The sequence below is a fragment of the Clavelina lepadiformis genome, chromosome 6 (genome assembly GCF_947623445.1).
Source record: "Clavelina lepadiformis chromosome 6, kaClaLepa1.1, whole genome shotgun sequence".
Taxonomy (NCBI): domain Eukaryota; kingdom Metazoa; phylum Chordata; class Ascidiacea; order Aplousobranchia; family Clavelinidae; genus Clavelina; species Clavelina lepadiformis.
Window position 1 is genome coordinate 550,958 of NC_135245.1, and position 21,810 is coordinate 572,767.

The 21,810-nt window shown below is 39.9% G+C and overlaps 4 protein-coding genes across 5 annotated transcripts; 1 reads left to right on the forward strand and 3 right to left on the reverse strand.

Moving 5' to 3' along the window:
- Positions 1 to 165: 165 nt before the first annotated feature.
- LOC143461610 (aspartate--tRNA ligase, mitochondrial-like) lies at positions 166 to 2,422 on the reverse strand. Its single transcript, XM_076959382.1, has one exon. It carries the CDS (start codon positions 2,299 to 2,301, stop codon positions 439 to 441), a length of 1,863 nt encoding a protein of 620 aa, XP_076815497.1. The 5' UTR covers positions 2,302 to 2,422; the 3' UTR covers positions 166 to 438.
- A 2,161-nt stretch (positions 2,423 to 4,583) lies between these two features.
- LOC143461616 (uncharacterized) lies at positions 4,584 to 6,552 on the forward strand. The gene is made up of 5 exons (XM_076959393.1): positions 4,584 to 4,855; positions 5,107 to 5,262; positions 5,986 to 6,060; positions 6,125 to 6,175; positions 6,238 to 6,552. Exons 1-5 carry the CDS (start codon positions 4,647 to 4,649, stop codon positions 6,392 to 6,394), a joined length of 648 nt encoding a protein of 215 aa, XP_076815508.1. The 5' UTR covers positions 4,584 to 4,646; the 3' UTR covers positions 6,395 to 6,552.
- A 4-nt stretch (positions 6,553 to 6,556) lies between these two features.
- LOC143461617 (DNA-directed RNA polymerase II subunit RPB7) lies at positions 6,557 to 7,361 on the reverse strand. The gene has a single exon (XM_076959394.1). The coding sequence runs from the start codon at positions 7,309 to 7,311 to the stop codon at positions 6,793 to 6,795; it is 519 nt and encodes a 172-aa protein (XP_076815509.1). The 5' UTR covers positions 7,312 to 7,361; the 3' UTR covers positions 6,557 to 6,792.
- A 2,219-nt stretch (positions 7,362 to 9,580) lies between these two features.
- Positions 9,581 to 21,808, reverse strand: LOC143461614 (uncharacterized). 2 transcript variants are annotated; one of them, XM_076959391.1, is made up of 24 exons: positions 21,505 to 21,808; positions 20,569 to 20,712; positions 20,350 to 20,500; positions 20,032 to 20,168; positions 19,782 to 19,865; positions 19,605 to 19,709; positions 17,832 to 19,512; positions 17,572 to 17,725; positions 17,123 to 17,369; positions 16,955 to 17,050; positions 16,802 to 16,886; positions 16,203 to 16,728; positions 15,885 to 16,121; positions 15,247 to 15,363; positions 14,878 to 15,066; positions 14,499 to 14,658; positions 14,327 to 14,389; positions 14,001 to 14,117; positions 13,705 to 13,881; positions 13,096 to 13,263; positions 12,783 to 12,872; positions 10,640 to 10,688; positions 10,215 to 10,321; positions 9,581 to 9,924 (listed from the first exon to the last, which is right to left on the reverse strand). In XM_076959391.1, exons 1-24 carry the CDS (start codon positions 21,682 to 21,684, stop codon positions 9,787 to 9,789), a joined length of 5,202 nt encoding a protein of 1,733 aa, XP_076815506.1. In that variant the 5' UTR covers positions 21,685 to 21,808; the 3' UTR covers positions 9,581 to 9,786. The 2 variants fall into 2 exon arrangements, with proteins under 2 accessions (XP_076815506.1, XP_076815505.1); XM_076959390.1 differs by having other exon boundaries at positions 14,001 to 14,135.
- Positions 21,809 to 21,810: the final 2 nt, after the last annotated feature.

The window sequence follows — 21,810 nt, forward strand, 5'->3', positions numbered from 1 at the left end:
ATGGGTGGGACCTGAAGTAGAAATATACAAATATCTCTGAGTGCGACGGTCCAGCAAACAACAGGAAACTTTACAAATATCACTGCATATACTGAGTATGGTCTTTCTTATGGCTCTTCATATTGCATTTGTAGAACATTGTCAGGTGCGTCCTTGTACTTACTCTCTAGAATTCATGAAAAATAAAGTCAAAACTATTCACTTATTACTTTCACAAACAAAACATCTTATGTGCATAATAAATGTAAAATAAGTGTTGTACAGTTCGCTGGTCAGCTACAATGAGAGCAAAGCAAATGAATAAATGAACCAAGATTGAATCAGACGATGCAGCAAAAGTGATAAGACTTAGCACAAACAAGCGTAATAATCAACTTTTTCACATAAAATTTCAGAAAATATTTCCATAAATATCAAACAATGTAAACTAAAGCAGCATCACGTGGAAGAAACGGTCGACTTTATGCGATAAAATGACAACAATTCGTCGTCGATCTCGCAGGGAGCGTCAACCATTGTATCGAAACCTGTTGAGCTTTTAGGAAATGCAATGACATCACGAATACTGCGGACGTTACATAATACAGCCATCAGTCTATCAATGCCGAGAGCTATCCCACCATGAGGTGGCGCACCAGATTCAAGGGCTTCAAATAAATAAAAAAGTTGACGGGAATCGAGTTTTAAGATGTCGTTGAAAATGTATCGTTGTAAGTCGGGGTCGTGGACCCGGATTGAACCACCTCCAACTTCGTGACCATTTAAGACCAGGTCGTGGGACAAGCTCCTCACGCTGAGAGGATCACTGGAAAGCAACTCCACATCATCCGAGTGAGGAGCAGTAAATGGATGATGAACAGAACAAAGATCACCTGATTCCTCGTCTCTTTCGAACAATGGGAAATCTTTCACCCATAGAAAACATGGACCATCTCGACAGGGAACATCGACGTTGAGTTCCTTGAGCAAGTCAAAAACATTACTTCTCATATTTCCCAAAGTGATATTTGCCATCGTCTCATCACCCCAGGACATGACGGCAATGTCGGATTGTCCCATCTTTAAAGATGATGCAAGTTGACTTAAATCGATCAAGTCCTTCATAAAGTTATGCTTGCGGGGAGTTATTCTCCAATCTCCATCTTTATAGATAAGATACGCAAACTCAGAATGACCGACGACATCAGAGGCCAGTTTTTTCGAAAGTCTTTTTTTAAATCGATCAGAAAAATGGTCAACAGCTTTCTCAACTTTTATAGCACGACAATTTTCACCAACAATTGCTTTGATGTCTGCTGAAATAATTGTGGAAATGTCTTCGATCTTCATATCGTATCGAATATCCGGCTTGTCTGTCCCATACATGGACATCGCCTCTTTGTAAGTCAAAAGTGGAAATGGTTCAAAGGGAAGATCTTCTGGCCATGACAACTTTATCATCTCTTGCGTTAAGTTGATCACGTCTGATTGGTCAACAAAAGACATCTCAAGATCAAGTTGAGTGAACTCGGGCTGACGATCTGATTTCATCGGTTCGTCTCTATAGCAACGAGCGACCTGGTAGTAGCGGTCCATTCCCCCAACCATGAGAAGTTGCTTGAGCTGTTGCGGACTTTGTGGCAGCGTGAAAAACTTTCCTGGCGCAATGGAAGTTGGCACCAAGAACTCCTTTGCGCCACCTGGTGTAAGTCGAAATAGAGTGGGGGTTTCAATTTCAACAAAATTATTCATCTCCAAGAAACTTCGCATTTTTGAAATGAATTTTGACCTAGTTCTTAAATTTTTTTGCATCATACCAGTTCGAATGTCCAAGTAGCGATATTTTTGTCGTATCACTTCACCTCTTTTGGCAAATTTTTTCATCTGAAATGGCAACGGTTTGCAACTGTTCAGTGTCTCCAGTTCCTCAGGAATGACCTCAATTTGACCTGTTGTCATTCTCACGTTTTCTTGCCCTTCTGGCCTCGCAGCTACAGATCCTCTCACTTTAATAACAGATTCCACATTAATTTGTTTGACTTTTTTATAAACTTCCAAGGTCATCAGTATCTGGGTCGATCCACTGAAGTCCCGAAGAAGAAGAAAGTTATCACCACGTTTCGACTCGACCCAACCACAAAGGGTCACAGCTTGGCCAATATTTTCCGCTGTCAGCTCACCACAAGTGTGAGTACGATAAGAAAACTTTGAGCGGTCTGTAGAGGCATACCTTGCAAATGCTGGTAGCAATGAAATATTTGGCAAAAAAACTTGCCGACATTGAAAGGCAAATCTTATAAATCGACAGCCTGTAAACTGCATGTTGCTATAGAAATATCACTTTATTAAACAAACAAAATGTACTTTAAAAGCTTTACTGACCAGTATTAAACAAAAGAAGTTAGTAAAAGATAAACAAAATCAAGTAACTCAGTGCCTGACCGCTCAGTCTGCCAGTGCCAATTTCTCAAAAGTCCAAAAAATGTATAAACATGTGATATCAACTTGGGGTATTTCCCTAACAAGATTTCACAAAAACCACCCACTTCGTCAAGGATTAGCTCATAGGAAAGGGAAAAAGGAATGCACGGATTAGCCATTCGTATGGGCTAAAAGGAATAATTCCATCTTTTAAAGTAATTGTTGTAAGGCTAATCGTGTTGGAATGAGTAATCCATTTTATGTGAAACTATGGCTGGTCATTCTACGGTGAAGGCTACTGCTGTACATTATTGAGATCTATAGGCTGTTGTGTTGATACCAACTACAGTATAGTACAGTGTGATTACTGGTTAGTTTAGCATATAGCATAGGTTTATCTGTGCAAATGGCATTGGTACTGCAGTTACAACCGTTGGAATGGCCTTGCACAAAGTATTAACGGATACTGCGTCATAGACTGCTTACAGGCTATCTATATAAGGCTTGTAGGCATTAGAATAGCCGTATGCGACAAAATGGATTACTCATTCCAACACGATTAGCCTTACAACAATTACTTTAAAAGATGGAATTATTCCTTTCCGCCCATACGAATGGCTAAATCCGTGCATTCCTTTTTCCCTTTCCTATGGGCTAATCCTTGACGAATGGCCTGCAAAAACATATGAGTTTCGACTTTTTTATATTTCAACTCAATGCAATTAAAGCAACGCGACGCTCGGTTACCATGTTTGCATGGATAGACTTGTAGCCTCGCTACCCGAGTGGTTAAAACCGACGAAGATAATCTATTAACTGCAACCTGTACATATGCTTGCACAAAACAACCAATATTTTCAAATGGAAGACGTAACGCCACTTAAGGATTTTCCGTTAAATTACGGCAACGATTAGTTGAATGCGATATCGAACTGCATATAACCTACACCTATGTTTATAACAACACAAAATTGGCTAACTTTGCTTCTAGCTATGCATGTTCTGCTTGATTGCTTTCGGCGAAAAAAATGATTGATTGACTATTATTAAAAAGTATTTCATGTAGCATTTGCATAACCAGAAATTTTGGTTGGTCAGTTGACAGTTAAAGTTGGTCAATAATCTATTATTACTCATTGATAAGATATAAGTCACACTCAATCAGCTGTTCCAAGAAAAACTCTTATACTGTATAATACAAATTAAGGGAATATTAATTAAACCGCGGTGTTAAAAAATGGAAAAACAAACTTGACATGAGTGATGTAGCTGACCATATTCTAGTCCCTTTGACAACCGATTTGTGTAAAATATTCGTGTACAAGTATCGTGTACTCCCCACTCCCCACTCCCCTTACTGGGACTCCAGTCCCATGGATGGAGTTCATTTTAGTGAGGATTTTCTTCTTCTATCCCAGCGGTTCCCAAACTTTTCTAAGAATTTTGCTTGGTGGACCCTTTGCAATTATTTTGATATTTCGCGGCCCTATAAAAATCAAAGAATGCTATTAGAAAAAACGCAAAAACCACACCAATGAAAGAAAAAGCAAAAACTAACAAATACAGTAAACTTTTAATGGGATGGGTGCACTTGTTTAGCTGCAATTAACTCATCTATGTTTGGTTTGGTTTTGGATAGCGCAACTCTCTGAAACTGCTTTAAAGACTAATTCTCATTGCGGACCCTCTTAAACTGCTTTACGGACCCCAGTTTGGGAACCGCTGTTCTATCTAGACACACAGGCTGTTTCCATCTTAAAGGTGACACAACGCTTATGATCTTCCAAACTATCAGCTTAACTTTTGTTTGATATTAAAGTATTGAATAATATAAAATTATAAATGATGTTTTTCGTAATTTGAGTGTGGTGGAAGTACTGAAGCCAGTAAGATTTTTCATTCTCGTAATATTCCGTAATTTACGTTTTTTCGCTCGAAACCTTGCGACATTGGCCCGTGTAACTTGTAGAAATTATTATCATAACTATTAACATATATGCGACCATCTGCATCAGCACAATTTCTTGTCCTCCACATTGAAGGCAAAAAATAAAATAATCAGATTTTATATCTTGTTTCGAATACCCGCGTTTTTTTAACATTCCGCGGATGAATACAATGATCGTGACTGACGTCAAATTTGCGCATGCGCATAGATGGGATCGATAAAGCGATCGCTTCATTTTGACCAAGTTGTTCATTGAGTTGGTGTGTTTGGGAGGCAATTTGTACAATTTATACGAAAAATGTCTTACCGAAATTCTGGCCCGCTTGACTGTAAGGTGTACGTTGGTAATCTGGGCAACCAAGGTTCAAAAAGTGAACTTGAAAGAGTATTTGGTTATTACGGGACCTTAAAAAATGTTTGGGTTGCCAGAAACCCTCCAGGTTTTGCGTTCGTCGAATTTGCTGACCATCGTGATGCCGAAGATTCTGTTCGGGCGTTGGATGGAAGGTGAGCGTACTTATCAAAGTTTATGCCGTATTGCAAAAACTTGTTGGAATTCAGATTCACCTACCCTTAAAAGTAGACTATTACTATGAAAGATTTTAATGAGAAACCGTGCGTGCGTCCAGCCAAAATTTTACCGTGATGCCTTGGACCGAAGTTTCCATTTATGCATGTTGATGAGGCTTGTTCTTTGCTTTCCGTTATACTGGTAATAGTTTATAGGCTAGACTTTATTTTTCAATTGGTGTTAACAGAAACATTTGCGGTGTTCGTGCCAGAGTAGAAATGTCATCTGGTATGTCCAGACGAGGGGGCGGTGGTGGCGGCGGCGGTGGTAATTACGGAGGGGATCGTGGCCGCGGTTCATATCGTGACCGCAGAGATGATGATGATTATTACAGGGGAAGAAGGTAAACCTTGTCACAAGTTAATTAGTTTTTTAAGTAGCTTATAACGCATTTGTTTTGTGTATTTCAAATATTAAACCTGTTGTTTCATTTTGCCTATGACCAGAAAATGAAAAGAATTTAAAGTTGTTGAAAAGATACCGTACCGGTAGTGTCTGACAACCTGGAAATATTAATGATGTTGTGCAAAAATTTTTTAGGCTCTTCAGTACTACACCCCAAGTACATCTTTTATCAGCGCTTGTAACCGTTATTTAACCTCTCGCCAACATCAGTTCTGCAACTTTTTAACAACATCTACTGCACGTCCCACTTCTCTTTAAATTTCCATGGCAGTGCTACTACCGTCGCTTCCGTAATGTCTATATCGTAGCCAACTGTACATCGTGACAACCCAACATTTCGACTCAGCGACGCTTTCAATGTATAGTTTTAGTTTCAAAGTTTGCTGAAAATTTCTAGGTTTTGTATTGCTGAATATTCGGCATTTACCACCTGGTCTGGCTTCCTGGCTAAGTATATTTATATGTTGCTTAAACCTGTTAAAAATTGGTTTCGTTCATTCTTTGAAATCAATTCAAGCAATTGAAACCTTTTTGTTAACGGTGATGGTTTGGCGGTTAATTTTAAAATAATGATCAAACTTGACTTCATCTTGAAGGTTTTTGCCTTTCCATTTAAACAAGCTTATCAGTTGTAAATTCTGATCGATCTTGTAATATTTAGATCTCGTTCCCGTAGTCCTCGCCGAAGACATTCTCGAAGCTATTCGCGATCTCCTGTGCGTGGAGGGAAAAAAAGGTTGGTGTCCCAGATGCATTCTATGGTGGTTGTCATGTCAGTTTATTAAATTTTTATTTTATAGGAGCCGTAGTCGGTCCCCGTACCATAGAAGAAGATCTCCCAGTCCGAGAAGGTAATTTCTTTACTGGCCTGTGTTGCTTTGGTTTGCCAGTGCCTAAAAATTTCATATTGCAGGTCAATGTCTCCAGTCCGTGATACCATAAGATCAAGAAGTCGTTCTGCCTCTCCAGGAGCTGTGGAAAATGGCAGAAGCCGGAGTCGAAGCCACCAGGAAAGGAGCCGGAGCCGCAGTAAAAGTCACAGCAGCAGAAGCAGCCACTCTTCCGGTTGAAAATCAATTATGTAGCTGCAATGTTGCAATGCAAAAACTCTAGATGTGTCAACACAAGCTCACATTTGCAATTCTACCAGTTTTCATAACTCCTGTGTAAATCGCAGTTTTGTCGCCCCTATTGCTTATACGTTTAATAAAACTTCGTTAAAATTTCATATGTATGGTCTCCATCGATTTTATTTTGAAATCCACAAAGCTAAACTAGTTAAACAATGCAATGAAGCTTAGGCTTACAAATAATGCTAACTCAGTAGTTAGAAACATCAGCACAGGCAGGAAAGGGTTTCAAATGTAGTAGCAGTGACTTATTTTTCCCGGTCTGCAACGGTCAATTGCTATGCATTGAGCATCATGACCACCCATGGTTTGGTCATATAACAACATAAACTCTTCTATTAACTTATTAAGCCAAGATAATCATCCATCAAAGAGCCAATGGCAAAAATATCATTCGCGTCCACTCTGGTTCCAACAATTTTGATTCGGATTTCATCATCTTGTTGTATCACAACATCTTCATCATCAGTCTTGTAACAAGGAGGATTCGATTCGGGATCAAACTTCATATCACCGGGGATTGAGTGTCTTGATATGAAGCATGACATTGGACCTATCTCAGTGAACAAACCAACTTTATTGACCTGGGTCACAACAGCATCACACACCTCCCCCTTGCATGGCCGGAACACGATCGCCTTGTATTTGATTGGATACAACACAAATCCTCTACCGGGCTGAATAAGTCCATCTCCGATGTTGTCGATGGTAGTGACAGCGATTACAAAGCCGTGCTTGCCAGTGCACGTCCCTTCCACTTCAGTGAACAATTTTTGTTTCACAGTTTCCAGCAGACTTGGACCAAAGTATCGGGGATGCAGCAAAATTTCATGCTCAAGAGAAATGTGATAAAACATTTTTAACCATCACAAAACCTAAACGCTGTAAAAGAAAAAACAAACTTAAATGTAATTGTCTTATTATTACTTTTCAGGTTCAACTTCAGCTAAATTAAAACATAACATATAACACTCCCCCTGGCTACAATGCTGGGCAAAAAGAAAACTCAAATGTGATTTTCATGACACTTAGTAGTGCACAATCACGAACAAATATGCACTAATCTTGGACATAGGTTTTGTGCATTTTTATGTAATTTACAGATGTTTTATAGTACACAGGCATTACGCAGGTTTGCTAAAGTATCCAAACTGGCACATAACAGCGTCAGTGTGCCCTTAGATTGATATCTTACAAAAACCAAGGTCTTGACCAAAAAAGGCCAAAAACTGCAGAAAATGACACATATTCTGAAACGGAATGATTGTTTTGATAGGACTTCTTTCACTAGTCCAGTGCAGAAGTGCACAACCAATGATGCATTTGTAAACTGGACTCCTGCTATTTCAATTGTGGCTTCATTCAGTTGTGCATTTCTGAACTAAACCCGTTTTCACTTCGTAAAATTTCCGTATTACTTCCAAAGCAATACTTGGCAGAGATCATAACAAACCTTTAATAGCCTAGTTCGAATTCAACCCTTTGGATACAATAAGCATGAAATAAAGCTATCATTTGCTGAAGTTAACAGGGGTTGAATTCACATGCATTCGATAACCTACTTAACACCTAAAATTCAAACTTACGTGATACGGCAGTACAGTGATGTACAACTGCACAAGTAACATATCTCACTGTCCTAACCTATCCATGTCCTTGCCTTGATGAAGCTAACCCTGAGCAGACAGAAATAAATTCCTGTAATGTAGCGGGTGTGCGTTGTATTTGATGTTAATGTGGCTGCTGGCAGCAACACTATTCCGGATTATGTTACAAATACAACCAAAGTTTCGCTGACAAGAAGCCGGCGAAAAATTGCTTTGAACCGTAAGTACAGTAGTCTATCATGACTTTTCGGGTCTTTTTTACTTTTGTACTTCCATACCAGGAACGAGTATTAAAGAATTATTACATCATAATTTCTTCTATATTACTTCAAATAACTTCTTCCCATTCAGGCCTTCAAGTCGAAGTGCAAAGTACGAGACCAGACTTTCCCGTGAAATGGCAGAATGGTGACAGCCTGACATCGCCATTAACATGTAATGGAAAACAAAATGTTTTCCAACTTCAGATATTTATTTGTTAGACGTTAATAAATGATTGGTCATTGCCACTATGTGTGTGTGGCCAAAATATTTTTCCAATGCAAGAATATTTTTATTACGCGTTAATAGTTATGTGGTTAAATTCGCTTCTTCAAGTAAAAGACAGAAAGTAGTAACTACGACATAACGCACCTACACACGTTTGCATTTACTGCTGAATAGAGATACCAGCTAGTAAATAGACATCGCATTTTCAAACACTCGAATCAGTGAGAAATTTAGCCAATTAAAATTGCCATCAGGATCTGGTTATAATAACTACAGTACTTCAACCGGAGGTGAACAGCAGAAAGTTTTACCGATTCGAGATAAAGAATTAAGCTTTTACCTTCGCTCCACGAGCATTTCCATTTCGCCGTTAGCCAGCCTGAGCTAGCAGCACACAGCAATTTCTTGGTAAAATATTTTCACGTTTTTTAATTGAAGCAGCTCGCTTGATTAGACTGAATAAATGTTTCATCTTACAGTATCCTTTGTCTTAATTTACCGTGGGAGCACGACAAAAACAAAGGCTGATGCGCAATTAAAGAAGTCAGAAAGCGGTTTAAAGTGCGAAATGTTCAATATAATGGAATGATGCCATATCGATGACAGGTTAGCATGGCCGCCAAACTCAACATCAGCTCGAAAGAAAATTCTTCCCATTTTATCCTTCCTCTGCCATAACCTTGGTAAGAAGCAAAATAATGAGCATGGATGCTTCGTCGACATGATACGGACGTATATTCATCGTCTCTGGGGTATCTGGCGTGATTGAAGCTTATGTGAGAACAACCTGGAAACCGGAGATGAAACTATGAATTGGCCTCGATGTACACAACCCCATACATAGGAATATTTCTTTCTGACTTACAAATGAGAGCAATGCCGAACCAACGAAGCGAGTTTTGGCGCGCATCGGACGAGTTGAGCGAGAACGCAGAAACCAGCAAGCTACCGCGACGATGGTGGCGAATATTTTTCTTTCGGGCCGAATAATGACGCCAATTTTTACGTCAAAATTAAACGATATTTCCGATCGAATTCACCAAACAGAAGTTTTATTTGGACACGTTTCAGTATTTACATTTATTGGCAGGTCACGGCACGAATGACGTAAAACATACAAAGATTACAACAGCTGCATCAACCGAACTCCCGCTGACGTCACAAATCAGTGGATTCATAAACGATCAGGTGTCGGTGATGACGTTAAACAACAATTTCAATCAGAGTTCTGTAATCTCAAATAAATTTGGTCCGATTAAGAGCCTGCGTGGCGTGCGTGTCATCCATGATGCGAGACCAATCCTGGCCCACGACAAATCCAACGTCTCGCATCCTCTGCTGATTCTGCCGCTCATTGATGTCGGCCCAGCGCACCTGCAGACAAGAGTGAGAGCATAAAGTGGGAGAAGGAAGCAACGCAACCACAAAAGCAAATGAAAACAAGAATTGATAAAACTCTTAAAGCCTGTTTAAGTCTCTGGGTATGAGTTGCAGTTTAAGAAATCCTGGAGGGTGACAATATTATGTTAACAAAACCTTAAACTTTCAAAGTTTGCTTCTAACTCAATTTCCTGCCAACCAATTTGAACAAGGAGACAATGTAGGCTACCGTGGCAAAATAGCTAGCCTAGCCCTGCATATAATGTAAGAAGCATAAAGATTACCCTCTTTTTGCCAGGGGCGGATTTCCTTGAGTTATAATCTTCAGTTACGCTGAGAAAGTCGTCCATGCTTTGCTTGACAACCTTCCTGCTCACTCCATCGAGCTTGTCTGGGCGGCGAAGAAAGTTTCGTCCAAAGTTAGAAGAAATTACGATAATTTAGTTGTGCTTTATAAAATCTAGGCTCGAAGCTCTCGGCCGTAAACAAGAGAATATATTTTCAAGATTTCTGGTTCTGGGCTTCGTCACCATAAGCAAAACTATTAACCACACCTCATATAAAGACTTAAACTTTTAATATTTATCACGTATTTGGTAATATTTGCAGCTCAAGCATTTTTACATTCTACAGCAGTAAACAGCAATTGCCGTAATATTGTTATAATATGGCGGCTGAACACGGACCACCACATAAAAAATCAACTTACCAAGTTGGGCCGCTGCTGAGTCGGTCTCCCATTTGCTCTTCGGAATTGCCTGCACAAGATTGGGCAATATGTTTTGTTAAATGCCTGAAACTCATCCAAAACTTGTTACAATAAATCGTACGATTCACAGCGTAATCAAAACCAGAACAGATAAATTTCCTAACTCGGTTAAAATCGATATATTCCATATTTTTAGACACAAAAAAGCAACAGTTTAGATAAAAAAAAAGAAAAAACTTAAATTTTAAAAATTGAAAAATTAATTAATTATTAAATAAAACATTAAATTATAAAATATTAAAATTGGGAATATTTGGCTTGGTTTAATAGGACTTCATGGATTTTACTTTTATAGCCATTTTTGATCTAAGAGACCCCCAAATACAACCTAAAACACTCCCACTCTCTCAAAAACCTTAAATACTGACTGATAGCTTTTCAAAATAAAACGCAAAGATTATTAAAAAATCAAATCCAATCTTGAACCACTGCATTTCTTTCGAGAAATCCGATCAAATTTCGTATATCACCTCATGTGCTATTTAGATACAACCAATACCTACTGTACATGGGTAAAACTACACTTCTGATTTTATGAGAGTAGCGACACACATCCAACAAAAGTAGACTGCATCAAATCAGCCATACAAGAACACTTCTCTAAATGCAAATCACATGAAACCACCGTTAACAATTTTCAGATGCTAAAACCAAGCAAAAATGACCCTGATAGCAAAATCCATGAGATTTCCAATCTTAACAAACTTTTAACATTTTTATTCCCTACATGCCTTAAGTTTCACCGCTCGATTCAACGTATCTATCAGAGATAACCGACGTTGAAGTTTCAAACCTTCTCAGCATCTACCAATCTCTCCGGTATTTAAAAACTTTCATAAAAGTAACATTTATACGATCTGGTATGTGGCTTGTTGCACGCTATGCCATGTAATGTATGATTTTTAGGTTTTTCCAAACCTTGACTGTCAACTTGCAACTTTAGCACTTGAGGATCCTCGAATTTAATATGTACTCGCCTCATCAAAGTGGTTTTTTTTTTCAATAAATGCATTTGATGCGCAGTCCTTTAGCATTTGGAGTTCAAGAAATTTTTTCTAAAATTCTAATCAGTTTCAGAAATAGATCAAAGGTTACATATCACTATTGCACCACGTTATCACTAATCAACCATCAGTCCATCATCAACCCATTTCATAGCATGTTTCATCAAAAACACTGAGATTACTACACCCAACTACAGTGTTAGGCTTCTCAGTAATATACAACCTACCATGAAAATAAGCTGAAATGCAGCAAGTACCAAAGCTTTGGTGACTGTCTTTTCATTAATTTTTTGAATAAATATTAACAAAAAACAGTGATACTTTGAATTTGTAGAAAATTCCATTATACCCTATATCAAAATTCGAAAGGTATATCTAATTTATCTATACAACATAATATCACAGGTTTTTAGGCCATCTCCTAAAAATAGAGCCTACAGGCAAAAAATACAAAACCCAGCTTCATCTTCAAAGAGACAAAGCCGATTCCAAACAAGCTAATATTCTCTCGATTTCAAAAGAATCAGCAAGAAAAACAACTTTGTTTGCAATTTGCGATGAAATTTAGTAAACATAAATTGCAAGCTGAGTTCATTGTTAAGTTTCATGATGAATACAAAAAAATTTACTTTGTATAAACAGAGAAAACTTTTGTTCATTGAAGCCATCCATCACCAACATAAAAGTTTTGGTTGATGTCAGCAAAACCAGAAAAGTGTTTTTAAAACAACTTCTTTTAATTTCATTGGTTTCCTAAAATTTCAACAACGACCGAAAAAGCAATCAACAGTTTGTCTTAGTTATTATCTGACCTGCAGCCGCAGTGAAAAGTGTCAACAGTGTTGTTATAGATTTGATACCAAAATGAGGCTTTCCGCTATTTCCCTAATCCCTAAATCATCAATTTTTATAACCGTACCATCGGTATCCCTACTATTGAACACCTACACCTCACCTACAAATGCCAGTCCTACCTAACACTGTCTTTGTTGATATTTAGGTCAAATTTCAAAGGAAAAATTTTAAACTACGAGAATTTAAAAATAAAAATTCTTAAGATTTTATCCAAAAGATCAAACCATGTCCGGTGATGTTGATTCCTGCTCCCTTGGTTTGTCCTCATTATCATTTGATTCTTTCTCCTCATCTGTAATATCTCCCATCTCCACCTACAAGACCAACATCAATTTATATCGCAAGGGTTAACACACTCATCGTTAATTTTACTTCCAGTCAAAATCGTTTCTTTTCAGTATTTTTGTTTATCATTTTATATCAGTTCAACATTGACTGTATTTCTTCTTGCAAACACATTTGAAATTTAATATTTCTAGTTCACACAATCAGTGCTTATGACGCCATCAAACATCTTCTGTGTCATCACAATCCTACCTCCTGTATCTCAGAATCTTGCAGCATCTGACGAAGATCGATCTTATTCATGCTCGACAGAGTTGCTTCCCATCCCTCTTTTAACTTTTGTATTTCCTCCACCGAACGATCGTGGACGTTTCTCCGCGAGCACACATGGACATCAGCTACTATCTCAGCCACATAAACCTGATGAATACACAAGCTGCCGTGATGATAAAAAGTAAAACACAGACCACTTCCACTACAAAGCATGTCGTTGATTGAGAAAGTTTCCCGTATCACATAAAAATAAGCATTCTTAAAAATTAAAAATTTTTTAGGGGGCCATAACTTGCAAATTTAAAAAATGCTTTTACATTGTGGGTGTGACACACTACAATTTAAAATTTTTTTCTGCTCGGTTTTTGTGAAGCATTTGCACCTTTGTACGTATATACCAGTTACATAAACACATCGTCACAGGGTACTCCAGGTCAAAAAAACACATTGTACATCACACTTTACAACTTATGACAGAGAGAGCTGACAGTTGGCAGTAAAGTTAAACTAACTACAAACTTTTAAATTATGATCCAACCCCAACACTTCAACAGATTTTACACAACATCCATTGTTGGGTCAACTCACTTCAAAGCCGAGCTTCTTCGAGTAGTCGTAGCACTCATTGAAATATCGGAGTTTGTCATTCACTGCGTCCATGATGACGAATGTGAAGAAGCCGTCATCGAGGGTTTTCTTGAAAGACCGGATGAGATTGCCACGATATGAAGCCTCCATCTCCTCTTCGTATTCATATTCATACACCTTCACGTGATGGTGATAAACTCACGTCATGATCATATGAACTTAATATAATGAGTATATGTAATATAACTTAAACATAACCAGTAAACTATGGGCAGACTCACTGATCAAAAACTTACTTTTTTCTTCACATTCTTGCCGGTGTCTGGATCCTTGATTGTCTTTTCAACTTCCGTCATGAAATAATCATCAAGACCGAGCACACGCGTTGTGATGTCATAATTACTCTCTTTGTCCTGTAATTCAACTTTTCCCTGAATTCAAGTACAACTCAACACTAGAAGAAGCACAGAGCAACTAGAGAAATCCAAAATTATGATTCTGAGCGAAAATTGAAAAAAGTAGCACGCAGGCAGTAAGAGATGAGCAGAACATGTCACAATGCATCTGCTGACAGCTTAAAACTGATGAGCGTTGCACGAAATATAACATCATAATAACTCACCCTTATTGCCTTGGCTATGTGGGTCTTCCCACAACCGGGTAATCCTCTGAGAATCAACACAATCTACAACATGTTACAATAAGCACTGTCAGCTTCCTTTCACAACTAAACCAGCACTTTAGATTCCAAATGGTCATTTCTGCAGTTTTTACCGTTCAAAGTAGTTTGTCACCTTATTTGGTCTTCCCATCCTTCCTGGCATGTTGATTAAGTCTTCAATGTTGACAGTTTGGGGCACGCTGGCTGGTATCACAGCTGCAGGTTTCGGACTTTTAACTGATGCTGAGTCTTGGAAATCAGCAAATGTAACTGGTCGACCGGGCTGTTTAGGTCTGCAACAACAAAAAGTAATTACAACTGGTTCAAGCATTTTACCATTAGAAGCCAGTGACATGTTGCATGACATCGAAGCAAACAGCAGCTTCGCCAAACGCCAAACCTCAAACTGCGAAGCTCAAACTTCAACTAATAACACAATATTTCTTATGGTAAGTCATAATTCAGAAGTAATGATGACAGCAGCCGTGTACAAGCTGCGAATCAGCACGTACAGTTGTGTGGTTGGAGCTGGTGGGGTTTTGGCTCTGGTTGGTTGGCTGCCACCGGCCCTGCTCTCAAAACTTCCGCCATGTCCCAGATTTTCCCTTTCCTTTGTAGGAGTCCAGCTTCTGGCTGCTTTGTGATCTCGGAGTGGAATATCACGGCCAAACCGGTCCTTGACCCCACTTCTTGGCGGAGTTCTGCAAAAACAATAAAATCGGTGACATAACAATCAACATGGTGTCACAGAAGGAAATAGACGAAGTAGAACGTTGCCTAGTCCAACCAAAAGGTAGATTTGCCTCTGGCAGAATAAAAGAAAATGTGCAAAACCAACATCGCTCTTAAGCTTTTAGCCTTATTCGAGTGAAATTATCTACCTGGATCGAGACTTCCGGTATCGACGAGGTGGCGATCTCCTCCTTGGAGGACTCCGATCCCTTCCTCGAGGTCGTCTTTCCATCTCCATGGACCTGTCGTCACGCGGAGATCCACGTCTACCACACAGCAGCTTGATTAATTAAGAACACAACAATATACGGCCATGACAGCTCGGCACAAGTGATTGAACATTGTTATCCTTATACATGTGATCTTTATAATTTCTTGAAATGATTCCTGATGCATTATGCATGGCAATCCTGTTCAATTTGCTGACGTCTCAGTTAAACAGTGGAAAGACTTTTCAAGTAGTTTTGGCTTTCAAGATCTGAGCGCACATTTATCCGATTAACACATTTTAGAACTATTTGGCTGGAAATAAAAACATAGCAACAACGTGACCCACAAAACCTGAGAGCAAAAATTTTATATTTTCAATTGTCAAAATCGGTACCGATTTACGATCACAGTATTTTTATTTTTTCTCTATTATTAATTATCAGCGTCCTAATTAAATTGATGAAAATTTTGGAATTGTCCAATCACTATTTGTTACATCATAAACATTCCACGAAAACGTTTCACAGAAACACCCAAGAAATATTTCAAGATAAAACAACATAAGCGTCAATCTTACTCTCTTCTTGGTGATGGAGATCGCATGCGAGCATCACGTGGCGCATAGTCCCGAGGAGGCATATCACGATCATATGAAGCGTAGTCACGACGAGAAAAATCACGAGGTGGATAGTCATGATTCATGCGTGGAAAGTCACGTTCACCGGGAAAATGAAAATCACGATTGTAACCATGTGGAGGTGGTGGGGGGCTTCGGCAACCTTTACGGTCTCCTGTGAACCTTGAAGGACTTGGGCTGGAATAGCAAATATTAAAAATAGCAATATTAGAAATTGCAAAGTTGTCATTAATAGTAGTTTAAATGCATGTTAAATACCTTCTGTGCATATCACGAGGCATTGGTGGTGGCATTCCGTCCTCGAAGCGTCGAGTTCGACTGGGTGAAGAATGACGCAGAACTTCATGCAAAGCTCTTTCCCTCGCTATCAAATCCTCTTCTCTCTTTCTCAGCTCTGCTTCTCGGACATGAAGACGTTCAAGGCTCCGTTCACGACGTGCCCGCTCCTCTTTCACATCATCATCTTTTGTTTCATTCGACAGACTTTCCTTCTGTTTTTGCAACATTTCTAAATCGCGATTAATGGCTTCATGTCTCCGTTCGAGCGACGCTCTCTCTCTTTCACGGAAGGGAGATTTGTCCCGATCATTGCACGATCTCTCCCTGTGATATCTCTCACGTTCACGTGCTTCATGATACTTTTTCTCTATTACATCATCTCCAGAAAAGACGTGATCACTCAGAGGTGGATCGTGTGGGCGACTCCTATCACGATCACTCATAGAGTCACGCCTTCTCTGCTCATCCACTGTTGAAGAGGCTTCACTGTGTCGCCGAAGTAACTCTGGAGAATAACATATTAAATGAAAATTTAACAGGTCACTTACCGAGGACAGTAACATAGAAATCTTACTGACCTCTTTCCATCCGATCCCTCTCTTCTAAACGAAGTGCGGCTAAATGCTCGTCCGACACCGAGGGAAGACCCCCAATAAGAAGTCCCTAAACAAATATCGAAGTCAGCAAGAAAATCATGAAGCATCTGCGAAGGTAGCACATAGACATCTTACATAAGTCGGATCGATTCTTCGAGCTTCCTCCAGCAGCTCACGCTCTTGCATCTCGCGGAGGAGAAGTTCACGCTCCAGGAGGGGATCAAGTTTCAACTGGACAAACAAAGCAGCTCAATAAAATAATTGCTCCGAATTCCAACCACGCAGAGAGAAAAAGCTCCTTACATATTCCTGTACAAGCAAGTCGTCTCTTAATGAACTCATCCCACCCAAAGCGTCCAAGCCCAGAGTTCCCAGCAGAGCATCTCCAGTCAGTCCGAGCCTCTGCGACGATCGAAGAGCTTCAAGCTCCTGAGCAAGTTGCATGTAGGGATCCCGGATCATTCGTGCCGCATCCACAGGAAGATCCTTTGCATTGCGGGAAGTTTGATTTGAGGCGGATGAAGCTTGTGATGAAGAATTTTCTCCTTCTCTGTGAAAACATCGACATCTTAGTCAAATGATAAAGCTAGTGGTTTCAGTGCTGGTGACAAGACTGCCACTGAGCACAACAAGTATGAACTGCAAAGCAATACTGATAATAAACTCATAGTAATAAGTTCAACATCAGCAGCTTGTTAAACAATTACTTATTCCCAGTCAACAGCTGACATAACTAAACCAACAACAAGTACTTTTGTTCTGTTCTGGTGACCCCGACTGATTTTACAGCAGAGAGAATGTTCTTCAAATCAAAACTACTGATAGTTTTCGCCTTTTTTAATATTGCGTCGGTCTCCACCGAAGATTCATCTTTTCCCTTCACCTCTTTGTCGAGAGAAGGTTCCACTGCAAGTAAGTTTATCATCAGAGAAAATTTAAAATTAAGTAGCATGACTATTGAGAACCAGAACTTGAAATTTACTTGAAGCAGGAGAAAGGCCACCTGGTCTACCTTTTTTGACGTCTTGAATAACTTTCAGTTGTTCCTGAAGTTTCTTCATGTTTTCCCCACTGAAGAGCGGGTTGTGAGCCACAAGTTGACGAGCAGCATCCAAGTTTATTGCTTTTGAATCAGCATCACGTGAAGCAGCAGTGCTAGACACAGACCGCTGTCCATGATCATATGAATCGCCGGCAGCTGCAAGAGTAGTTTTCACGAGATTCGAGTAAACGTCGTGTGATCTTGGAAGAGGCTGATCCTTGCTTCTATCGGCCACCTCATACACCATGGCAGCATTCTGCTCAGAGACTACATGATCTCTTGTTCGTGGAGGATTGCCTGGATGTTGAGATCGCATCTGCATGGATCCTGTTCTTGGGTGAGATAACAAAGGTCTGGGGCCTCTTGGGGGGGGATGTTGAAACCTCTCATCATGATAACTCGTGTAGTTTTGATCGTAGCCGTGTCCTTCGTGGTAATCATCATTTGGTTCATCATAATTTCCCTCATCATCCACCACGACGCAGCTGTCGCCGAAACTGTCGATTTTCAAGTCTGGTCGAGGAGCCACCATTCTCGATCTTAAAGCACCACGTGGGATGAAAGGACCACGTGGTCGCGGATGCATCATGGCAGGTCGTGGTGGTCGATGACGCAACAATGGCCTTATTCCGGGAGCAGGCATCCTCTGATGAACCTCGCTTGCATCATAAGCATTGCCCACTTCCTTTTCACTCCACTGATCAGGTGGAGGATTCATTCTCGGCCTTTTGCCGTAGTTGACATCAAGCGAATAACGAATTCCTCTCGGCCTGCCTATGAGGTCACTGTCGGACATCCGTGGTCTTAATCCTGCTGCATTTGGTCCGTGAAATCGAAGAGAATCAGGCCCAGGACCACGAGCCCTGGCCATACCAGGAAAGCGAGGTGTCATGGCAGCCCTGCCGGGTTGGTTTGGTTTTGTTTCAACTTTGTTGCCGGCTTCTGCATCAGTTTGACCGCCTGGGTATAGTTGCCCAGGACTCATATCGCGTTCATTCGTCACCATCGCAACACTGCCACTCGCTGGCGGTTTTCCCCCCTGCATCCTTGGATGGTCGTGTAGATGCTGCGATTGTGAATTTGATTCAATCACATTGCCATAGACATCATATGTTGTTGGTGCTCTTTTGCGTTGGTTGTTGTTGATTGGTATACGTGGTGCTGGTGCTTGATTGTTCAACTGGTTGGTACCAGTATTTGGTTGGCGCTCATAGTCCCTCCAATTATCTTCGTAAACGTTGTCATAAAAGTTTTCATTCTCATGATGACGACCTTCATTGTTGTTCTTTCTCACGTCAGGATCTCGTGGAGCAAGCTGGCTGCTAATGGGAGCTGTGGCTTGATCTGATTGGTTATTCAGCTGGTAAGATTGCTGACTATTGGAACCAGTTTCTGGTGGTGCTGGTTGACTTTGTTCGGCTGGTTGGAAATTGCTTCCATGGAAGGATGGTTGATGCATTGGACTTTTATGTTGTTTATGTCCACCAGTGGATGATTGAAATGACTGCCGTTGTGTGCTTGAATGCTGGTTGGCTGCAGCTTGCTGGTTTGCAATAACTTTTTCTATTTCCTTCATATTGGTTAATAAGCGTTTGACGTTTGCATCGTTTTGCCTTTTCTGTGCCGTCATTTGTTCTTGCCATGTCCTCCACTGAAAACAATTCGACCTTATTCATTTTATTTGTCACAAAATGATTATTATGACGTCATTATCACATGCTTAAAATGAGCCAAACTTTTCACCTGCTTCTCGTACTGCTCAAACTGTGTTTTATTAGGATGGCTTTTATGCTTTTCTTTCCAATCGTCAAACTGCCTGCGCCAGTCACTGTATTGCTTCTCAAATACCTTCAGAAATCATCAACAAGTTTCAGTCATTAACCAACAACCAACCATCACAACCACTTACAAACCACCAACCTGCCCCTGCTCATTGACTTTGATCAACTGTTGCCGATACTTTTCCAGTACCGCATGAGGGTTTTCCCCGCTATTCTTGTCCCACTACAAACAAGAATTGAAACAGAAATTGTATAAAAACTTCTCGGCCATACCGAGCACAAACAGACAGCACAGCAGTTACATTTTAATTCCATGAAACCATTGCTAATAACAAAAAATGCAGCAATTTAAAATAGACCAATAAAAAACTGCTAAAATGGTCGTTTACCCTGGCGATTTCCGTATCTTCTTTAACATTTGCAGAGGATTGATTTGGTCGAAACAAGCTTTGTTGAGGGATGGGTGGAGCAGGTGTCTTCTTCTCTATAGTCGTTGTCCTCTTGTTTGCGGTCAAGTCCTTTCCATCTGATATTTCAAGCAACAGTAAATTTTTAACAAATTTAGTGATTGACAAAAGCTGTCAAAGGAAATTTTACTTAAAATTTAAATGCCTTCGAATAAAAACTGTCTCCGAACGGTTATATAGGTATCTGTAGCCTACTATCTGAAGAAGTCTTAAAACAATAAAGTCAAAGCGAACAAACACCTTGCTTTGCTCGGAGTTGCATTTTATGCTGCCAGCATTCAATCTGTTGATTGGTGCTCATGCCAAGGAACCAGGCTGCTTTGGTCAACCTCTTTAACTCTTCCTCGAGATGTCCGCTTCCCTTGATCTTTGCTAGCTCTGATACCCACCACTGGGAAGAAACAAACAACCGCATTAACCACTACAGTTGATCAATCGATGAGTTGACAATGACGTCACCTTCTCAGCACTATCCGGGAGGGGGGGTTTGCTTGTGGCTTTCGTGTCGTCATAGGGCAGTGGGGGAGGGGGTTCAGCTGGGGTTGGCGGGGGTGGCTGCCGAGGTGGGTGGGATTGTGGGGCCACTGGTTGCATCATCATCATCTGAGTTCAAAATAAAAACATTTCACTTCTACTCACTACACTATATATAATGATCAAGTAAGAATATTAATATCTATGAACTTGTTAAGAAAATTAATATGTCCAGCATCCAAAGCCAAACATGGATTCCTAACGTTCAAGCAGAATTTAGACAATTGATTTTCTACTTTCTGATAAACTTCCCACTTATAGTTCAATGGTTACGAAATCAATTCACAAAAACTTGTAATGAAAGTAATTTACGATACTTGGCATTACCCTTGTCTAAATCCTACTCCAATCAAATTGATAGGAAATCTCCAATCACAATAGTACATTAAACTTTTATACCAGGAGCATAATTTGAGTTCACGACTGGACTACCACGATTAATATATGGAAGCATTAGTTACTGCAGCATTATGTGGTTTTATGCTGATCTGCAAACACACTGACAGCCTTAAGTCGACACTTCAATTTACAGAAAGCGATGATGACAAGACAACAATGTAACACAGCATAGGTGCTCACTTCTAACGGTTGAAAAATGCAAACAATAAAAACAAAACTGTTTAAATCTACATATGTAAATAAATAATATGATTTCTAATTGTTGGCATCTCTAGACCTGAAAATGCTGTCAAACTCGAAGCATTTAGTTTAATGCAAGTCATTTGACAAATGTCGCAGCGTTATGTTGTTTGTATCTGCAATAATCTATATATTTGGCATTTATACATCAAGAAGTGTCTGTCAACTGAACACAAAAACGGAATTCACACAAACAAAAATGTTATACCGTTCTACGCACACCTGTGATTGGTTGTTCATGTTGTACTGGCCCATCATCTGCTGAGGGTACATCTGCTGCTGTGTCATGAACTGTTGTTGGTAGACCATCGAACCCGGTCCCATCTGGTTAGGGGCATTCATGTAACCACCAGCCACCATCTGGTTGGGGGGAAACCGGGACTGGTTCCAGCCGGGCAACATTCCTCTTATTTCTTGCTCCTCAGCTTCTATGAAATCCCTATATGTCCAACTCAGCACAGTTTCATAATTTACGTTGTACCACTAGGTTGACAGTTTAAGCATGAATATGAACACGACCTATCGTAC

What these genes read in the sequence shown, in the direction of transcription:
- LOC143461617 (XM_076959394.1), bottom strand. Translation starts at nt 7,311, where the DNA reads ATGTTTTATCACATTTCTCTTGAGCATGAAATTTTGCTGCATCCCCGA.
- LOC143461610 (XM_076959382.1), bottom strand. Translation starts at nt 2,301, where the DNA reads ATGCAGTTTACAGGCTGTCGATTTATAAGATTTGCCTTTCAATGTCGG.
- LOC143461614 (XM_076959390.1), bottom strand. Translation starts at nt 21,684, where the DNA reads ATGTTGCCCGGCTGGAACCAGTCCCGGTTTCCCCCCAACCAGATGGTG. An exon ending in CCAGCTCCAACCACACAACT is followed by an intron (nt 14,659 to 14,877) that starts GTACGTGCTGAT and finishes TTGTTGTTGCAG; the next exon opens with ACCTAAACAGCCCGGTCGAC. An exon ending in CCGCCCCTGGCAAAAAGAGG is followed by an intron (nt 9,925 to 10,214) that starts GTAATCTTTATG and finishes TCTTGTCTGCAG; the next exon opens with GTGCGCTGGGCCGACATCAA.
- LOC143461616 (XM_076959393.1), top strand. Translation starts at nt 4,647, where the DNA reads ATGTCTTACCGAAATTCTGGCCCGCTTGACTGTAAGGTGTACGTTGGT. An exon ending in GTTCGGGCGTTGGATGGAAG is followed by an intron (nt 4,856 to 5,106) that starts GTGAGCGTACTT and finishes TGGTGTTAACAG; the next exon opens with AAACATTTGCGGTGTTCGTG. An exon ending in AGATCTCCCAGTCCGAGAAG is followed by an intron (nt 6,176 to 6,237) that starts GTAATTTCTTTA and finishes TTCATATTGCAG; the next exon opens with GTCAATGTCTCCAGTCCGTG.